The sequence below is a fragment of the Oryx dammah genome, unplaced genomic scaffold (genome assembly GCF_014754425.2).
Source record: "Oryx dammah isolate SB20612 unplaced genomic scaffold, SCBI_Odam_1.1 HiC_scaffold_19, whole genome shotgun sequence".
Lineage (NCBI taxonomy): Eukaryota > Metazoa > Chordata > Mammalia > Artiodactyla > Bovidae > Oryx > Oryx dammah.
The window spans coordinates 43,342,112-43,363,858 of record NW_024070203.1 but is presented as its reverse complement, the minus strand read 5'-3'; the positions used below and the strand labels follow the sequence as shown (position 1 = coordinate 43,363,858).

At 37.4% G+C, this 21,747-nt stretch overlaps 1 protein-coding gene across 2 annotated transcripts in view; it reads left to right on the top strand.

Moving 5' to 3' along the window:
* ARFGEF1 (ADP ribosylation factor guanine nucleotide exchange factor 1) overlaps window positions 1-21,747 on the top strand; it is a 132,296-nt gene that overhangs the window by 29,504 nt on the left and 81,045 nt on the right. For both annotated transcript variants that reach the window (XR_005724600.1, XM_040261329.1), the window contains exons 2-5: window positions 16,909-16,939; window positions 17,460-17,616; window positions 18,799-18,945; window positions 20,605-20,784. Coding sequence is in view for 1 of the 2 variants with exons in the window: in XM_040261329.1 (XP_040117263.1) it covers window positions 16,909-16,939; window positions 17,460-17,616; window positions 18,799-18,945; window positions 20,605-20,784 (515 nt within the window). In the remaining variant the exon portion in view is untranslated. The remainder of the gene's footprint in view (window positions 1-16,908; window positions 16,940-17,459; window positions 17,617-18,798; window positions 18,946-20,604; window positions 20,785-21,747) is intronic.

The window sequence follows — 21,747 nt, the reverse complement described above, 5'->3', positions numbered from 1 at the left end:
TTTTGTTGGTTTGTGTCAGTTTCTGTCCATGAATGTGGAGTATCTTTCTGTTGGTTTGTGTTCACTTTGTTTTATCAGTGTCTTACAGTTTTCAGTGTATGGATCTTTCACCTCCTTGGTTATTTCTGATTATTGTATTTTTTGAGGTCATTGTAAATGGGGTTGATTTCTTAGAAAATTCTCTTTCAGATAGTTCATTGTTGGTGAATAGAAGTGCACTAACTTCTAAATATTGATTTTTGTACCCTGCAACTACTGATTTCTTTTATTAGTTCTGGCAGTTCTTGGGTGGAATCTTTGGGATTATCTATATATAAGAGCGTGTCATCTGGAAATGAACAATTTTACTTCTTCCTTTCCATTTTGGATGCCCTTTATTTGTCATTTTCTTGCCTGTTACCTCTAGCTTAGGGTTTCCAGTACTACATATATTGAATGGAGTTGGCAAGAAAAGGTATCCTTATCTTGTTTTTGAGCTTAGAGGAAAGGCTTTTCACCATTGATTATGACGTTAGTTAGGGGGTTATGATGTATGGTCTTTATTATGTTGAGTACATGCCTTCTATATCCAGTTTCTTGAGTTCTTACCATGAAAGAATGTTGAATTTTGTCCATTTTTTCCTGCATGTCTTGAAATGATATGGCTTTTATCTTTCATTTTGTTAATGTGCTATATCTTACAGATTTTGGTATGTTGAACTATCGTTGCATTCCACGAATAACTTCCACTTGATCTTCTTTTCTAATGTAAACATTCACAGCTGTAAATCTCCTTCTCAGTACATTTTAGTTGTGACCCACAAATGTATTTGTTGTAGTTTTGCTTTCATTTAGTTTCTGTATTTTTTAAATTTCACTCTGGACTTCTTGACCCTTAAATTGTTTAGAAGTGTATTACTTAATTTCCAGGTGTTTGGAAAATTTACTGTTATCCCTGTTCATTTCTAGTTTTATTCCATTGTGGCCAGACAATATATTTTGTATAATTTCTGTTCTAAATTTGTCAAAGTTTATTTTATGACCTAGAATATGGAGTGTTTTGGTGAATATTTATGGGCGTTTGAAAAGAATGTATTCTTCTCTTGTTGAGGAGAGTGTTCTGTAAGCTCAGATCCTGTTGATTAATGGTATCGTTTAGTTGTGTATCTTTGAAGTTTTTCTCTAGCAGCTCTGTTGTGAGTGAGTGGGGTGTTGAAGTCTTCAATTGATAGTATAGATTCTGTTGTTGCATGCGCATGTAGGATTGCTATGTGTTCTTGTATTGGATTCTCTTATCATTATGTAATGTATGTCCTTTGTTCCTGGTCTTTTTCTTTTTTGTTCTATCAGTACTTTGTGTGGTATTGATTAATCATTCCTGCTGTCTTTCAATTACATTTAATATGGTATATCTTTTCTATTCATTTACTTTTAACCTACGTGTATCATCATATTTGAAGTAGTTTGATGTAGATAGCATATAGTTAGTTCATACTTTTTGAGTCTAGTCTGCCAAACTGTCTTTAATTGTTATGTTTAGACCATTTACATTTAATGCAATACTGCTATGTTAGAGCTTAATTCTGCCTTTTATTTTTGCTTTTTGTTATTTCTTCTATTTTTTTCTCCTGTGTGTCACTGTTCCTGCCTTAAGGCGTGTTGCTTGAACAGATTTTTAGAATTCCATTTCAGTTTTTGTTTCAGTTGAACTTTTAGGGTAGATCTAGTGGTGACAACTTTCTTTTTTCTTTTTCTGAGAAGATTTTGGTTTTACCTTCATTGATAGTTTCACTGAATATGGAACCCTGGGTGACAGTTCTTTTCTTTCAGCTCTTGAAAATGTGACACTGCCTTCAAATACTGGCCTCCCTAGTTTCTGATGAGAAATCCACTGTCATTTGAATCATGCTCCTCTACAGATAATATGTCTTTTTTTTTAACCTGCTTTCAAGTTTTCTTTGTATTTAATTTTGTAAAGTTTGATTATGATACATTTTGGCATGGGTTCCTTTTAATCCCTATCCTTTTTGGATTTGCCCAGCTTCTTGAGTCTGTGGTTTGCACATTTTGCCACATTTGGAAGATTTCATCCTGACTTCTTCATATACAGCTGAGCCTTGAACATTGTGGGGGCTGGGGCACCAGTCTCTTCACTGCTGTGTGCAGGCATCTTTATGTGTGGCTTTATAGTCAGTCCTCTGTATCCACAGTTCCCTGTTCATGGATTTAACAAAACATGGATAGTGTAGTACCATAGCATTTATTGGGGGAAAAAAATCTGCGTATAAGTGAACCTGTGCAGTTCAAGCCCATGTTGTTCCGTGGTTATCTGTACTCTTTCGGCCCCCTCCTCTGTTTTTGTTTTAAATGATGGCCACTTTAAAATCCTGGTGGTGTGTGTTTGTGTGAGTCGCTCAAGTTGTGTCCAGCTCCTTTGTGACCCCATGGATTGTAGCCCCCCGGGCTCTTCTGTCGATGGAATTCTCCAGGCAAGAATACTGAAGTGGGTAGCCAGTCCTTTCTTCAGGGGAGCTTCCTGACCCAGAGATCGAACCCCAGTCTCCTGTATTGCAGGCTGATTCTGTTTGCAATCTGAGCCACCAGAGAAGCCCTAAATTCTGGTTAGATAAGTCAAATATCTGTGTTGCTTGGGATTGGCACCTGTCAGTTCTATTTGCTCATTGAAGTTAATTTAAGATTTTCCTGGTACTTGGTATGATGGATGATTTTCAGTTGTATTCTGGGTGTTTCTATGTTATGTTGTGAGATTCTGGATCCTATGTATGGCTCGCTTTGCAGTCCCCCAGTTTAGGTGTAGTGTACACAGGTTCAGGCAGCACCAGGGTAGATGAAAACAAAGGGCCTACTTAAACTGTCTAGTTGCTGCTGGGCTGGGAGTTGAAATTCAACTGTCCCTAATTGGACCCTTCTGACACTATCTCTGTCGGGAAAGAGGATTGCCAAGCTAGCATCACCGAGCATCGCTTCATCCTACCTTCTGGCTGTCTTGTGGGACTGGGAGTTGAACTGCCCCATTGACATCACCTTAGTGGGAAAAGCTCATGGTCACTTGTCCTGCCTCACTGACACCAGGTGGGACCATAAGTCCAACTTGCCTCACTGTCACTGCTGGTGTAGTTTTTTCCTTTAGTCTTTGGTTAAAATTGGGCACATACTAACAAAAAGTTTTCTGTTCTGTTGGCTGCTTTTCCCTGTCCTTTGGCTAGAGAGACAGGGCTTTTCTTGAGGGTGTTTTTCGTTTGTTTTTGATATGTGCCTGTTGACAGTTACAGGTTGGAGGCTTCTTCAGCATGCCATTAAGGATGTATGGGAGACTCAGAGAAACCCAGGGAGTTCACTGTGCTGCTCCGAAAGTCCCAGGGTCCCTGAGGCATTTTGCCTTCTTTCTATCATTCAGTCGTCCTTTGTGTGTTGTATTACGTACCCTAGGATTTTTTAGTTGTAAGTGGGAGGACTGGCAAGGAATAGGGCTTACTCCATCTTGGCCAAAACAAATTATCTATGAGTCTTTTTTCTTTATAATTGTGAAAAAATAGACATATCATAAAATTTATCATCTTAGCCTTTTTTTTTGTTTTGGTTGCACTACACAGCTTGCAGGACCTTAAGTTCCCTGACCTGGGATTGACTCCTGGGCCACAGCAGTGAAAGCACCAAGTTCTAACCACTAGACCACTAGGGAACTCTCCAGCTTAGCCATTTTTAAGCATGGTACAGTTAAATAATCTTAAGTACATTCACATTGTTGTGCAACTCATCTCCAGAATTTTCTTCATCTTGCAAAACTAATGCTTATTACTGTTGAACAGCTTTTCCACTCTCCCTCCTTTCCTCCAGTCCCCAGCAGCTATTGTTTATTCTTCTTTCTGTCTTTATGAATTTGATTACTCTAGGTTCTTCTTATAAATGAACTCATACAGTATCTGTCTTTTTATGACTGGTTTATTTCACAAAGTGTAACATCTTCAAGGTTAATCCATGTTGTAGCACATGTCAGAATTTCCTTCCTTTATCAGGCGTAATAATAGTCCTATATTAGTAGTAGTCCAACTGTATGTGCAGTTGACCCTTAAAACAACATAGGTTTGAACTACAGGAGTCCACATATACGTGTTTTTTTTCCGTTGGTAAATACTACAGACCTACATGAGCCACAGTTGGTTGAACCTACAGATTTGGAACCACGGATAGGGAGGAATCGCAGGTCTGGAAGAATTATAGCTACGTTAGTCAACTTAGCTGACTCTAAGTTGCTTGTAAATTTTCCACTGAGTGGAGAAAGTTGGTGCCCCTAATCTCTGAATTGCTCATGGGTCAGCCACATTTTGGTTATTGTGAATAACGCTCCTGTGAACCTGGATGTACAAATATTTAAGACCCTACTTTTAATTCTTTTGGGTATATACTCAGGAGTGAAGTTACTAGATCATATTATATTTTAAGTATTTTGAGGGATTGTCATACTGTTTTCAGTAAGCAGCTATACCAGTTTATATATTCCCCCAAACAGTGCACAAGGAGTTCAATTTCTCCACCTCCTCACCTCTTGCTGCCTTTTTTTTTTTTTTTTGACAGTAGCCATTCTGATGGCTGTGAAGTAGTATCTCAATGGGGTTTCTATTTGCATTTCCCTGATGATTAGTGATGTCGAGCATCTTTTCATGTTCTGGTTGGCCATTTGTCTTTGGAGAAATGTCTGTTCAAGTCCTTTGCCCACTTTTAAGTCAGAGTTTTGGTTGTTGGGAGTTCCTTATATATTCTGAGTATTAACTCTTGAATAAATGAGTTGCAAATATTCTCTCCCATTCCTTAAACTACCTCTTCACTCTCTTGATTATATTGTTTGATGCACAGTTTTTGGTTTTTATGTAGTCTAATTTATTTTTACTTTTGTTTCCTGTGCTTTTGGTATCATATCCAACAAATCATTGCCAAATCCAGTGTCATGAAGCTTTTCCTTTATATTTTTTTCTACGAATTTTAGCTTTTACATTTAGATATTTGATCCATTTTGAGTTAATTTCTGCATATGGTGTAAGGTAAGAGTTCATATTTGTCTCTTTTAACATCAGTCTTAGTTTTAGAAAGATAACAAAAGCCTTTAATAGTAGAAGTTGTTAATAAGCACAAAATTCTAAACAAATTTGAGTTGCTTGGTTATTAGACGTCTCTCTTTTTAACTTTGGTGACCTCCTAAGGCTTCTGTAGTAATGCACACAAATGTACTTAAGCTACTCTTTTATAAAAATAATATTACTGTTTAAATTGTCTGTGGTAGCCATGAGTGTTGTATAAAAAAGCAGAAAACAAGTAATCATAGAATAAGAGAGAAGGACCAGCACTCTCTTTTTGTTTTTTTTTATAGTGTTCCAGCTAGATTTCATGGTATGGTGGAAAAAAACCTGGATAGGCAATTTTTAATCTGGATTTTGTTATTTATTAGCTCTGAGACCAAGTTGTCAAGTTTCTTTGGATCTCTTTTGTTCATCTGTAGTGCCTCCTTCATAGTTATTATAGAATTAAATGAGATAGTATATATAGTCAATAAATGTGAAGTTCTTACCCCTATATTGTGATTTTCGAAGAATGTATATACCATTTATTTACAAAACTAAGTATCTGCATAATATTAAAATAGTTGTTTAAGTCATTTGAGTTTTAAGTTATTGAGTTTTCAAAGTAAAGTGACAGTTACCCTTTACTATTTGTGAAGGAGAGGCTATTGAGCTTATAACTCTTATAACACTTATTACTCATACGTCTTCCACCATATATATTATACTTTAATAAAAAGATTACTCTAAAAATATTCTACAGTATAGTGTTAACTAGATTTATATCTATATTGTGGGATCATGGTTGGGTTTTTTTTTCTTTTTTATACTTTCCTATCTTTTCCAGATTTTCTGAACTGATCATGGTTACTTTTAAAATTACGTTGTAAAAGACATTTTAAAGGTCACTTCATACTGAAGTGTTTATAGATTAAATGGTATGCCTTGAATTTGTGTACCATTGAACTGAACTCATTGGGGAGGGGAGTATGAAGTGGGTGGAAGGTATAAGCGGAGTATGGTCATTGTTGAAGGTAGATAATGGGACATGGGGATTCGGTATATTATCCTCTACTGTCAAATGTGTTTGGAATTTTCAGTAATAAAAAAAATTTTTTAACTGTTAAAATGAAAGAGTACACTATGAAATGGGAGACTTAAAAAGGACTGAAGAATAAGATGATTTTCTTTTTTCCAAGAAGAGCAGTTTTTTTATCTCAAAGTTGCTCTCTGACGTGTGGGATCTTCCCTGATCAGGGATCAAACCCATGTCTCCTGCACTGGCATGTGGATTTGTTACCACTGAGTCACCAGGGAAGCCCCGATCCACTCTTTTTTACATTCTTTTCCCATTTAGGTCATTACAGAGGATTGAGTTACAGTTACCTGTGCTAGGTCCTGACTAGTGATTTTATATGTAGTAGAGAACCATAACTTTCTTCAATTCTCTAAAGGCTAAGAGAGGTAAGGAAACTACAGAAGCAAAGGTTGAAGCTGGCAAAGATTGGTTCATGAGGGTTAAGAAAAGAAGCTGTCTATAGAATATGGAAGGGCAAGGAGAAGCAGGCAGTGCTGCTGTAGAAGCTGCAGAGGTTTCCAGAAGATTAGCCAAGATCACTAATGAGGGTGGCTGCCCTAAAAAGCAACTTTTCACTATCAGTGAAGCAGCCTTGTATCTCAGTATCAATGAAACAGTGAAACCATAACCACTGGATCACCAGGGGATTCCCCCAGAGTATTTTTTAATTAGAGAATGGACATGTTTTTAAGGCATAATGCTATTTTGGCACACTTAATAGATTACAGTATAGTGTAAATATAACTTTTATAGGCCCTGGGATGCCATCTAGGACTTTCATAGCTAGAGAGGAGAAGTCAGTGACTGGTTTCAAGGCTTTGAAGGACAGGCTGACTCTCTGCTGCTGCTGTTGCGGCTAAGTCGCTTCAGTTGTGTCCGACTCTGTGCGACCCCATAGACGGCAGCCCACCAGGGTCCCCCGTCCCTGGGATTCTCCAGGCAAGAATACTGGAGTGGGTTGCCATTTCCTTCTCCAATGCATGAAAGTGAAAAGTGAAAGTGAAGTCGCTTTAGCTAGAGAGGAGAAGTCAGTGACTGGTTTCAAGGCTTTGAAGGACAGGCTGACTCTGCTGCTGCTGTTGCGGCTAAGTCACTTCAGTCGTGTCCAACTCTTGGCGATCCCATGGACTGCAGCCTACCAGGCTCCTCCCTCCATGGGATTTTCCAGGCAAGAGTACTGGAGTGGAGTGCCATTGCGTTCTCCGCTGACTCTGTAGTTAGGGGCTAATTAATGGGGCTGGTGACTTTAAGTTAAAGCCAATGTTTATTTGCCATTATGAAGGTCCTCAGGGCCCTTAAGAATCATGCTAAGACTCCTCTGCCTGTGCTCGGTCAATGCAGCAACAAAGCCTGGGGGATAGCATATCTGTTTACAGCAGGGTTACTGAATATTTTAAGCCCATTGTTGAGACCTGCTGGTTAGACAAAAGATTCCTTTCAAAGTATTACTACTCACTGACAGTATTCCTGGTCACTGAAGAGCTCTCTCTGTTGGAGATGTACAACGAGATTCATGTTGTTTTCATGCCTGTTAATAACACATTATCCATTCTGCAGCCCACAGATCAAGAAGTAATTTCTACTTTCAAGTCTTATTAATGAGGAAATATGTTTTGTAAGGCTATACCTGCCATAATAGTGATTCCTTTGATGTTTCTGGGCAGAGTAAATGAAAACCTCTGGAAAGAATCCACCATTCTAAATGCCATTAACATTTGATTCATGGGAGCAGATCAAATACCAACATTAACAGGAAATTGGAAGAAGTTGATTTCAACCCTCATGGGTGACTTTAAGGAGTTTGAGGGTTCAGTGGAGGAAGTAACTGCAGATGTGGTGGAAATAGCAAGAGAAGTAGAATTAAAAATGGAGCCTGAAGATGTGACTGAATTGCTGCAGTCTCATGATAAAGCTTTAACAGATGAGGAGCTGCTTTTTATGGATCAGCAAAAGAAAGTAGTTTCTTTAGGTGTAATCTATTCCTGGTGAAGATGCTGTGAAGATTATTGGAATGACAACAAAGGATTTAGAATATAACGTAAGTTTTGTTGATAAAGCAGCAGCAGATTTTGAGAGGATTGACTCCAATTTTGAAAGTTCTACTGTGGGTAAAACACTGTAAAATAGCATTGCATGCTACAGAGAAATTGTTCCTGAAAGGAATAGTCAATTGATGTGGCAGACTTCATTGATGTCTTATTTTAAGAAATTGCCATAGCCACCCCACTCAGCAACCCCCACCCTGATCATCAGTCAGCAGCCATCAACTCCAAGGCAAGGCCCTCCACAAGGTGAAGGTTTGGATGATTGATACTATTTTTAGCAATAAAATATTTTTTGTTTTGTTTTGGGAGGGGTGGTGCCACACTGCCTGGCTTTCAGGATCTTAGTTCCCAGACCAGGGATGGAACCTGTACCTGTGCATTGAGAGCGTGAAGTCATAACCACTGGATCACCAGGGGATTCCCCCAAAGTATTTTTTAATTAGAGTATGGACATGTTTTTAAGGCATAATGCTATTATGGCACACTTAATAGATGACAGTATAGTATAAACATAACTTTTATAGGCCCTGGAAACCAAACATTTGTGTGCCTTTATTGTGATACTTGCTATATTGCAGTGGTCTGGGACTGAACCCTCCAGGATCTCTGAGGTATGCTTATATACATTTATGAAATGATTTCATAAAATCAAGCTTGGGTGGTTGCCTGCTGCTGCTGCTGCTGCTGCTAAGTCGCTTCAGTTGTGTCCGACTCTTTGCAGCCCCATAGACGGCAGCCCACCAGGCTCCTCCATCCATTGGATTCTCCCAGCAAGAGTGCTTACTGGAGTGGGCTGCCATTGCCTTCTCCGTCATACTTCCTAGATGCTCCTAATATTCTTATGAGTGGTTGTTTAGTTACTAAGTCGTGTCCAACACTTTTGCGACCCCACAGACCATAGCCCGTCAGGCTCCTCTGTCCATGGGATATCTAATGCAAGAATACTAGAGTGCATTTCCATTTCCTTCTCCAGGGCATCTTCCTAACCCAGGGGTCAAACCCCTGTCTCCTGCATTGGCAGGCAGATTCTTTACTGCTGAGCCACTGGGGAAGCCCCATTCTTAGGAGATAGAAATCTAAATATTATTATGCCTGTTTGAAAAGTCTATAAACTGAAGTTTAGGAAGGTCATACAGTGGCAGACCTGGGATTTCACTCTCAGTATTTCAGGACTTCTAACCCATTTCTTGCTACTGTATTTTGCTTATGCAGCCAAGTTGAAATAGAACTCAAGGCCCTGAATTACACAAGTGCAGCATTCTTTCCATGATCCCATGGCTGTGGCTTCCGCATATCTTCCTTTGAGCAGAATCTATGAAATGTCGATTGTTTATTTACCAGTAGGGATGTTAACACTGAGAACAATAACTGTTCTTGTTGATTTTCACTGTAGCCACTGCAAGTTGTTAATCGAAGACAGCCGCTGCATTCCTTTCTGTCCAAATATTTAGTTCTGTTAAAGGACCATGTTCATAATTCATAGTTTCACTAAGAGTTTATCTTAGTTTTCTTTAAATTTGGCTTACCTATATTTATCCCTTTAGTGTCATTAGACAGGCACTTGATCTGAATTCTATTGAGATTTTTTATTTTGTATTTTATACATGAAGTCTGGAAAAGAATTATTGAGTTGAAATATTTACTATTCAAATTACATTTCTAATTTTGATTTTCAAAATATGATTTTTTTTTCTACTTCTGAATTAACAGGCAGCACAGTGGTTTTTGTTTTGCTAGAACTTGTATGGGCACATTGGAAAACTACAAAAACAGCGTTGTTCTAAAATTAATATTCTTTTAAAATTAATATGTCATTGAAATTTAGTCCTTTGATTTATGTTTATTCCATAGCAAGTCATACTTAAATCAATCCTACCCAAGTGACATCTTGGGTAAGTCACTTCAGGTTTTTTATTCAGGTTATTTAATCTGTAAAATGGACATGTTGGCAGTACTGTCTGGTGTTCTAAGAAATAATATATATGTAGAACTTCTTGGTAAATTGTAACATGCTACATAAATACAAGATATTTTTGTTGTTTTTTAGACTTGTTTGTATTTGTGTGATATTGGTGAGCTAATAATTTTCATTATCTTAGAAGACATTTCTCACTAATCTCGGTATTATTGATGTACCACACATTGAAGAAACAGTTTCAGTATATTAGAATTTTTCTTTCCTAGTTTTAAGTTATTTACCATGGAAAACTTACTTAAGTACATATGAGAACTTAAATTTCAGTAGTATGCCATGTCTGCAGGGAATGTTCCAAAATCCCCAGTGGATGCTTGGAACAGTGGGTAGCTATTGAACCATCTGTATAGTGTGTTTTTACCTAAACATACATACCTATGATACAGTTTAAGTACAGTAAATTATGAACAATTAAATAGAACAATTAAAACAATATAAGGTAATAAGATTATATAAATATGGTCTCTTTCTCTAAATATATCTTATTGTAAAAATTTAGTGCCTTTTCCATCTTAACTAAGCACTTAACACACTATGGCTGTAACTTTTGCAGTTTGAGGTGTGACAGCAAAATTAACACAAATTTCTTTTTCTTTCTTCACAATTTTGTATGTGGAAGGTTCGTTTTTACCAAAGATCTTAGCAACCTCAGTCTTCAGTTTTTTCCTTTCCTTATTAAGTCAAGAACTTACACCTTTTCACTTAAAGAAAGCATGTTTAGTTACGTGCACGCGTGCTCAGTTGTGTCCTACTCTTTGTGACCCCATGGACTCTAGCCCGCCCGGTTCTTCTGTCCATGGGATTTCTCGGGAGAGATTACTGAAGTGGGTTGCCATTTCCTCCTCCAGGGGATCTTCCCAACCTAGGAACCGAACTCACATCTCTTGCCTCTGGGGATCAAACCTATGTCCCTTACATCTCCTGCATTGGCAGGTGGATTCCTTATTCCTGCACTACCTGGGAAGCCCAAAAGAAAGCACTTTCAGTGAAGCTAAAACTTCTCCTTGCCAGCATCACAGCTCTTGCACTTTGAGGTCATTTTTCAGTCACATACGGGTTACTTGAACACAGCACTATGATACCATCTGTGACTGTTGATCCGGATAACCAAGAGTGATAATAAGTCAGAGCAGGGTTCATGCCCTTGATGGGACCAAGCAGGATGGTGTGGGTCAGCACAGGATTTCATCACACTGCTCAGCATATCATGCAGTTTAAAACTTCTGTTTATTTCTAGAATTTTCCATATATTTTCAGACTGCAGTTGACTGTGGGTAATTGAAATTTCAGAAAGGGAACCGTGAAAGAGGGTCTACTGTACATGTAATCTTTGGCTAGAAATCAGGGTCTAAATTTAAAAGTTGTACAGAGCCTTTCTGTTACACGTAATGAACAATCTTTTCAAATGTTAACTTTGGGAATTTTAAGTTTGAGTGATCACAGGCTGACTGTGGCTCTTGTGCCCAGTTTTCATTTAAGTGGGAGCATCCCGTCTCTCCCCCTTAAGTGGCTTCTCCCGTTTTATGGTGGCAATTTCACTTTACACCTTTATTCTGAAAATTTCACCAATATTCAACCCATTGAGGATAGTTAGAATGTTTGCAGTCAGAATTTTGCCCTTCTTTTTGACACATCCTCCAGAACCATATTGGGTTTCCCAGGTAGCTCAGTCGGTAAAGAATCCTCCTGTCAATGCAGGAGACGTGTTTGATTCCTGGGTCAGGAAGATCCCCTGGGGAAGGAAATGACAACCCACTCCAGTATTCTTACCTGAAGAATTGCATGGACAGGGGAGCCTGGCAGACTATGGTCACTGGGGTCACAGAAGAGCTGGACTCGACTTAGCGACTAAGCACACATGCTCACTGAAGCAATAGTATCAAATGGGGCTCTGCTGGCTTTCCGTAGGGAGGGCAGGAATACTGGCTTTTGAATGAAAATCTATTCTTCTCCCTTTCATATTTCAGAAAATAGCCATGCCTATCTAGTCCTTACTGTGATACAAAAACATTTATTTGGAATTCAGCAGGAAATTTGGTAATACAAAGGACTGCTCAGTTTGGTTTATGGTGCTTGTTTCCTTTTATAGAAGACTGCAAGGTAGATTTTAGCTTAGCTCAGGGCCAAATGATTACAAATACATAATCAGTAAACTTTCTAAGCTGTGTAAGAGTACTTAAATTATTGCATTGATAGCTGTGGCAGTTTTTATTGTAAGCCATGGCAATTGATAAAATCTTACAGTATAAGATCTTTTTGCTTCCTTTAGATTGGAAGGAGGATGGTGGTGGGAGTAGTAGTGTTAGAAAAAGTTATCTTTCTGTTTTCTGGCTGCTAAAAAGAAACTTCAACTGGTCTTTTGTTTTAAATCGCTTTGTACTTCATAGCTATCAGTTATTTATATATGATTTAGTCATAATTTTGTAAATGAATTTTGCAGACGACCTCCAAGTCCTGAGGAGGCTGCTAAATATATTACAAGGGTAGAAGTCCAGGCTGCATTTTTATACCTGTTAATCACCTGGACTCCAGTTGCTCAGAATCCACTGGAACTTTCCACATTCCTGGCAGGTTTTCTTTGTGTGTGTGTGTGTGCACTCCTCAGTTAGCTGTCTCTCCCATTGGCCAGAGTTATTTCAAACCCCAGTCTCCTCCCGCCTCCTTAGCCCTTTCTTAGGAGGCCCAGTTACCTATTGCTGTATGATAAACCAGTCCAAGACTTAGTGATGTGACTCAACGACCATTTTGTTATGCTCGGAGTCTCTGTGTGTCAGGAATTCAGGTGAGTCATGTTGCTGCTCCACGGTGTCGGGAGTCTCAGCTGAGAAGACGCAAATGCTGGGGGAGACATGAATGACAGAGAACTGGAATCCTCGGGAGGCTTCTTCACTCAACGTGTTTGGTGCCTGGGCTGTGATGACTTGAAAGTTGGGCTCAGCTGGTGTTGTTGACTGAACAACTTACATACAGCTTCCCAGTGGCTTGGACTTCCCACATCAGGGCCTTTGTGTTCCATGAGTGGGTGTCTGGAGACCCAGCATTCCAGAATTGGTCAGGAGCTGCTTGGCCTTTTCTGACCTGAATCTTGGTGGTGTTCCCTGTCATTTCCACTGTATGCTGTTGGTTATGAATGAATTTTTGAGGCCAGCCATACGTAAGAAGGATGAAATTAGACTGTCTTCTCTTGGTGAGGTGTGCAAGATTGCTTTGCAGAAGGGCATGTGGGGGTGGAAAATAAAATAGTGACCAGTTTTGAAAATACAGTCTGTCACATTATCTCTTGATCTTCAAATTCATATACCTGAGTGCCTGCTGAATGCTGCCACTTGAACATCCCCATTGCTTAAAACAAAATAATACCAAATTTTCCTCCTCTTCACCCCTTCACCTTCACCCCAACTAGTGCACAGGGAGAAAACTGGTATCTAAATTAGTGCTACCTTTATTATCCAGTTAGGCAAGCCCCATCTTCTCTTCTTGCTCCTTCTCCTCTTCCTAGATAAATGAGATTGTTTCATTGTTTTTCCTCCCACGATGTCCATGGAATCACATTTACTAATCTCTGGTGTCACAGCTTTTGTTCAAGCCATTATCTCTCTCTTCCATAAATACTGTAACATTGTATTTAATGCCTGTATTTTTGTTTAATCCCTAACTGTATGAAATGTGATGCTAAAGTCATAGGGTTGGCTTTGAAAGAGTAAACCTAAGAGAATCTATATACATCCAAAGGCATGTTATTTTTCAAAGTGATCCCTTACATTTATGTAGTATTTTAGAAATGTTTTGTTTAAAATTGCTTAAATGTATAGTCATCTTTAGTCATTGTTGATCCAAATTACTGCTTGTAATTAATCCTATATCATCTTTATAGTTTGGGTTACAGACTTCTTTCAGAATCCAATGAGAGTTACATACTTTTTCTAAAACACTGCTTGGAAACTGACAATTTGCCATGATTTGCAGAAGCACTGAAGTTAAGAACTTTTGTTTTGAGGTCACATACCATTCTTCATGCTTGGCTCCAAACCACTTGTGGTTAATTGGTGGTTAGAATTTGATTCCTTTTCTAGAGATTTTTTCCTTCTATGAGATCATTCATTTAAAAGAAGGAAGCAGGCAGGAAAGAACTGCAGGCAATGAATTCCACAAATATTTTTGAATACTGGCAGTATTATGATAATCGAAGCATAACCTCCGACAATTACTGTTTTGAAGGAGATAGTACATTGGACGTGTAAGTTTTAATATGTTTATTACAGACTCTTCCATTTGGCTTTGTCTTTCCTTAGATTGGGAGCTTCCCTGGTGGCTCAGATGGTAAAAAGTGTCTGCTTGCAATATGGGAGATCTGGGTTTGATCTCGGGTCGGGAAGATCCCCTGGAGAAGGAAATGGCAACCCACTCCAGTACTCTTGCCTGGAAAATTCCATGGATGGAGGAGCCTTGTAGGCTACAGTCCATGGGGTTGCAAAGAGTCGGACAAGATTGAACAACTTCATTTTCACTTTTCCTTAGACTGGGGCTTCCCTTGTGGCTCAGCTGGTAAAGAATCCACCTGCAATGCAAGAGACCTGGGTTCAATCCCTGGTTTGGGAATAACACCTGGAGAAGGGAAAGGCTACCCACTCCAGTATTCTGGCCTAGAGAATTTCATGGACTGTATAGTCCATGGGATCACAAAGAGTCAAACACAACTGAGCAACTTTCACTTCACTTCCTTAAATTATCAATTTGCTTTGAGTAAGTGCTGTTGCTCTGTAAGCTGTAAGACAGTGATGTCATGAGAAGTGAAGTGATATCATGAGAGGTAGGCATAAATCACATGTATCATACATATGCATTTTAATAGAATTTCTTGAAATCTGTATAAATGTCATTTTGAAGTTTATATTGTACTGTCAGTGGAGGAAAAGAAAACTGCTCAGCAAGTTGATGGAAATCATATTATGAGAGAGAATATTGAATATACTTGGGGAACCAGGTACATAACTTGCATGTGATCAGCTTTTTTTTTTTTTAATAAATCATTCTTTCCTGCTCATTAAACAAGTCCTGTGCCTTATTAACTGTGCTGGTAATTTAATATACTTTGTTTGCAGTAACTTAATATACCCGAAAGGAGTAAAACTTGTGTTTCTTTTAAAATACTTTAAAATCAATACTTTTATGCTAATTTACACTGACCTATTTCCTCCAATTTTTAACCTTTTCCTTTTATATATAATATAGTGGTTGTTTCTAAGGTTTTAGAAACATTGTACAAAAATGGTTGTGAAGGACAAAAAAAAAAAAAAAATGGTTGTGAAGGGATAGGGCGAGTTAATGGCTAGAGAGACAATGATTCCTGAAAGAATTTCAGTAATAAAGTGTTATGACTACATATTTAAAACAAACAAATCCAGTGTCTGGTTTTTGTCTTATTTCAGCTCAAGAGTGAGGACTTTTATTATCACATCTGGTATTGTCTAGTTGCGTCGTCTAGTGTTTCCAGAGCAATGTCAGAACTATTTTGCTGTTTGTGGTCATCCTTGTAATGAGTCTGACTTTAATGGGAAAGTATTTCACAGTTAAGCACCAAGTGGTTTTGAATTTGAGTATACTATTTCTTAATTTGAGACTTTAGTATTTTGTTTCTTCTGGGTTTTTTTCCTTTAATAATTGAGAATTAATTAGTTTACAGTTGAGCCTTGAACAGTGCAGATTTGAACTGCGTGAGTCCACATGTACATGGATATTTCTCAGTAGCACACAGTCCTTAGTAGATAGAATCGTGGAGACAGAGGAACAGGAGAAGTGGAGGGTTGACTATAATCTAGCCCTCACCTTGTTCAAGGGTCAACTATACTTCTTGATTCTTCTGTTGAAGGCCAACCTGAAACAAACTCTTTTCAAGCCCTGATTTATCAGAGAGGCAGTTTCCTTCAATGAGGTGTTACAGGGCATTTATTACAAGTTAAGAAATATATTAGTCCATGTAAAACATAATAGTGCTTATCCCATAGTAAATACTCAATAACTGGGGTTATTATTAATGGTATATTTGAATGCTTTTCTTACAAATTTCCTACAGGTTTAATCAATTAACCAGATTCCTCAATTTATTATTAAATTTAAGGTTATTCTGTGACAGGTACAATTCCTCAAATTTACCTCATCTCTTATGGATATAAACAGCAAAAGGGAAAATTTCCCATTGAACTGGGCATGTGTATGTTATAGTGCCTTGTATAGTTATAAGTAGAAAAATTGGTTAAATGTCAACACATCTGTACATGATCAAGAAGTTATAGTCCTGGCTTGATAATCTCCTTGAGATAATCCCAAGGGGGTATCTTGAGTTATTTTCCTCACTCACATGTGCCTTATATTTTTGTCATTTGAATACAGTATACATATTATTCTGTTCTTAATACTAATGCCTCTGGTTAATGCAAATACTAACTTGACCCTCCCCCCCCCAAGAAAAAACTACTTTGAGAAAAGGAAATGCTTTGAAAATTAGTAATATGTAATTTGTACCTATTCTTGTGGTTGTTAATGTATGTTCTTCATAAGTTTTATAGAATTACATTATTTGTGCAAATTAATATTTGGCAGCAACAGAGTTTTAGTACCTAATTTTCTTTTGAAATTGAATCCTTCCTGACATCTTATAGAAGTTATAAATTAAAGCCTGTAATCAAATTAGTGAATGATCTTTCTCTTGTCAAGTTTTCTAATGTATGCTTCTTTTCTCCCCCCGCCCCCAACCAGAGGAAATAAAAGCGGAAACTGAAAAGCAGAGGTTTGTGGGTTTTTTTTCCTTCAGTAAAAATAATTTGCAAACTTATTAGTCTTGGCAAAATAACAATGTAATCATCTGTGTTTGGATGTGGCAGATTTTCTGTATGTGATCTTTATAATAAAATCAATTTTTAAAAAATGATTTTGAGAAATATTATAAACATACTTATAAATACAAAAAGATTTTATAAATAAGGGTATTTCTGAAATACCGTAAGATATGCTTTGTCTTTGCTTAAAGACTGATTCATGTTAAGAAAGATTACTAAATATTTAGTAACCTATATAATTTAAAAATTGTTTAATTAATTAAATAATTTTCTTGAGTTTAGTTATAGTTTTGATGACTAGCTTATGACCTGTAACAAATCACTTCACTTCTCTGGGCTTTGGTTTCCTCATGAAATATGAGAAAATGAAGATTGGTTTAGCACAGTGCCTTTTAGAACTGGAATTAGAGTGAGAATATTATCAAGATGATGAATATGATATTCTAATCAAACTCTTCTTTTTTCCTTTAGTCCTCCTCATGGAGAAGCAAAAGCTGGATCAAGCACTCTTCCACCAGTGAAATCAAAGACAAATTTTATTGAAGCAGACAAGTACTTCCTCCCCTTTGAACTGGCATGCCAGTCCAAATGTCCCCGCATAGTCAGTACATCTCTAGATTGTTTACAGGTATGTATAAAATGGCACTATCTAAAACCCCTCCAATTTGAATGTATTCTTATATATTACAGTTGATGAATAGCTCAGGCATTTTCTGTGAAAGCCTTGATTATTCTTTTTGTGGTAAGAAACTAAATGGTTTCTTACCCTCAAGGGAAACAGTAGTTGCAAAAAGATGTTTCTAGGTTAAGGGTAATACAAATCATTAGTTAGCTTAGTGAGAGGCAGTCTTTTCTAAGGTTATTAATAATGAAAGTTAACCTGCTGGTGATTTTGCATACTTCATTATTGGCAGTGATTTTACTAGATGCTTGCTGTTTTATGTAAAGCAGTAGGTTAATATTAACAGTTCAGTATTTATACTTACTACAAAACTTTAGCACTGACCTTTTTTATATCAGAAAATTCTTTTCTGTCCTCCTATTTTACTTAACACACACAAACATGCGCAGGCGCATATGTGTATGCAGATTCTCTTAGATATTTGTGAGACAAAACTCCAGAGAGAGAGTCCTTCTCTTTTCAGGTATTTTCACTGTTTGGGGATTATACCTTTTAAACTGACAATTGAGTGGAAAAAATCATATCCATATGATTTGTTGTTAAGATAGGTTAAGGATAAGTTCATTTGATTTGTGGCCTTGTTTTCTCTGAAAAATTAAAATTATAATATCTAAGGCTTTCTTTCCAGGGTTGTAATGATAATGATACGTGAACAAATATGTGATACATTGTGGCCAGTGTGTGGAAATTGGGTTTCAGCATATTCACAGATCTAATTTGGAAACAGATTTGGGTTGTTTGAGTGTGTGAAGATAGCTTTCACAAAAGCAGTATTAGTAATGTTTGGATAGAAAGCAGTGAGTTGTTACAACTCATCAGAGACAAGTTCTAAGGCCTGCCTTTGTCAAAGTATTGCCTGATGGTTTTGTTATCATTATTTTGCTGTTTTTGTGATTATTACAAGTATAAATGTTTTCACATGTTTATAGCTAATAAAGCTTTCTTCAGGAAAAGTTGGTATAGCCTTGACTTTTACTATATCTTAATATTTTTATATAAAAAGTTTAACATATAATCAATTTGTATATTATAATTTTAATGTGTATTTCATTAGTGTATGTATGTGTGTGTGTGTATATATATATTTGTTAGCTTAATTAGGATCTTTATCTTCTTTCTTGGTTTCAGAAACTTATTGCTTATGGGCACTTGACTGGCAATGCTCCAGATAGTACAACACCAGGCAAAAAATTAATTGATAGAATTATTGAAACAATTTGTGGCTGTTTCCAAGGTCCTCAAACAGATGAAGGAGTTCAGTTACAAATAATAAAGGTAATTAATTATTTATAAGAACTGAATTTGTTATTCATTATCTGTACTTTTTAAAATCAGAAGCCTTTTACCTTGACTTCTCTGGTGGCTCAGAGGGTAAAGTATCTGCCTACAATGCGGGAGACCCAAGTTTGATCCCTGGGTCAGGAAGATCCCCTGGAAAAGGGCACCCCACTCCAGTACTCTTACCTAGAAAATCCCATGGACGGAGGAGCATGGTAGGCTATAGTCCGTAGGGTCGCTAAGAGTCGGACATGACTGAGCGACTTCACATTCACTTTTACCTTGAGAGCATTGGGAAAAATCATTTTATGTGCTTTCCAGATAAGATAAAGTTCATTTGGGGGCTTTTTAGATTCTCTTTCAGGGGACTTTATTGTTAAATGCTGAGAGTTCACTAGGGGAATACTCTTATTTTGAAGGTCCCAGTTTAGGCCCCCACCCCTTCCAGTGTTCTTGCCTGGAGAATCCCAGGGACCGGGGAGCCTGGTGCGCTGCCGTCTCTGGGGTCACACAGAGTTGGACACAACTGAAGTGACTTAGCAGCAGCAGCAGCAGCAGTTTAGGCCCCCAGAATCTTCCAGAGCTTTTCAGTTTCTGGCATGATTTATCTTTTGAGCTTAAGGGTCCCATGTGAAGGTCCTGTGACCCTTCTAGTTTCTTCTTCTCCTGCCATACCCCTTGTAGTCTGCTTTCTAGTCCCAGGCTTCACCATGTGAAACACTTGTGCACCAGTTTCCCTGCTTCCCTTACCTGTCAGTCTGCTGAACCTGCTCGGGTAATCCTGTCCTAGGTTTGTGCTCTGATACACCTGGGTCATTAAACTCCTTTAAAGAAAAATCACTCATTTGTGTTTTCAGTCTGCTATGTAAATACTCAATTTTTAATGTTACTGCTAATAGTAGTGGTGGTATGTTGATTTGTCAACAAAATTCTCTTGTACTATTAGTACTTTAGTTTACATGTATAATGTGTTCCTTTACGTGTGGTTGTCACCCCTCTGAGCTTTTCAGTCTCATAGCGGCATTCTCTTCATAAATCATAAAATATCTTGATTCTAAAAAAGTGATCCAGTCTGGCCTCTCACTTGCAGTTTCATGTCAGCTGTGGTTTGTTTAGTATGTGCTCAGTGCTGGCCTGCATAGCACTGAACAACATATTAATGGGAGGACAGAGATACGAGTCCTTGCTTTTGAGAAATTAACGTGTGACAGTTCACATAAATTAAAGCTGTTCATTTTATTGGAGGATTATTTTAAATGTTTTATTTTAAAACAATTATCTTCAACAATAACAACAGCACACTGAGTTCAGTCTATAAGTTAGATCTCAGAAAAACTTGAAAGTGAATAGGACACAATATGTATTCTGTAAAGTTGACGTTTAGCTCAACAGATACATCATATGAAGCATATATCTGCTGTACTATGACAGTATTAATGTTGTATATTTTAGTAGACTAAAATAATATTTCTGTTAAAATGACACAGTTGATGATATATTTAAAGTAGGTAGAAACTCTTGTATACTTTACTTTAAAGTGGTAATGGTGTCTGAAAGTTTTAATTCTGATACAAAAATAGCCATGTATTTTTGTGCTGAAACTCTGGATGTGAAAAATTGCTTTATCTTCATTTTCTTTTTCTATTTTTTTTTAAGGCTTTACTAACTGCAGTAACATCTCAACACATAGAAATTCATGAAGGAACTGTACTGCAAGCTGTGAGAACATGTTACAATATATATCTAGCAAGCAAAAATCTCATCAATCAGACAACAGCCAAAGCTACTCTTACTCAGATGTTAAATGTTATCTTTGCACGCATGGAAAACCAAGCAGTAAGTATTAAAAAATGAGAGAGATGGTATAGAACACCACAGGCACCAACTATAGAAAAGATTTTGCAAAAATTATAATAAAATCTTTTGTGACTGTGCAGAAGATATCTTTGTTTACAGTTTTATGTACTGCAGATCTGTGGTATTTTGTTTTAACTGGCTTACTGACTTGTTTGGTTTTGGATTAAAATGTTTTATGTTTTTTTTCTCATCACAAATAGAATTTGAAAGGTAGAGATTGATTGGTATCATCCTGATGGAAGTGTTTATGAATTGATATTTTTATTGCTCCCAAGCTTAGATCAGTGAATGTAGTTAGAAAGTTACCTAGTTCGATCTATTCTTATAGAAAATTATTCATTGAGCCTTTAAAAAGTGAAATAAATTTCTGTAGTAATGGAATATATTTGGGGAGGAAAGTAAGAGACCAGCAGCTAGAGAATCTTTTTTAATTGTTTCATTTCAGTTCAGTTCAGTCGCTCAGTCGTGTCTGACTCTTTGCGACCCCATGAATCGCAGCATGCCAGGCCTCCCTGTCCATCACCAACTCCCAGAGTTCACTCAGACTCATGTCCATCGAGTCAGTGATGCCATCCAGCCATCTTATTCTCTGTCGTCCCCTTTTCCTCCTGCCCCCAATCCCTCCCAGCATCAGAGTCTTTTCCAGTGAGTCAACTCTTCACATGAGGTGGCCTAATTGTTTAGGTCTTCATAATTGAAAACCAACTTCTGACTTTTTATTTTGAACTGATTTTAAATTTAAAAATTGCAGAGGTATTTACAGAGATTCTCTTTATTCTACTTTTCTTAATACCAATGTCTTGCATAATCATATTACAATGTTGAGAAACAGGAATTTACGATGGTATAAAGTGGTATCTTCCAGGTTCCTCTACTGAAAATTTATTCTTTTACATTTAATAAATATCTTGGAGATTCTTTCACACTCCCCCACACCCAATT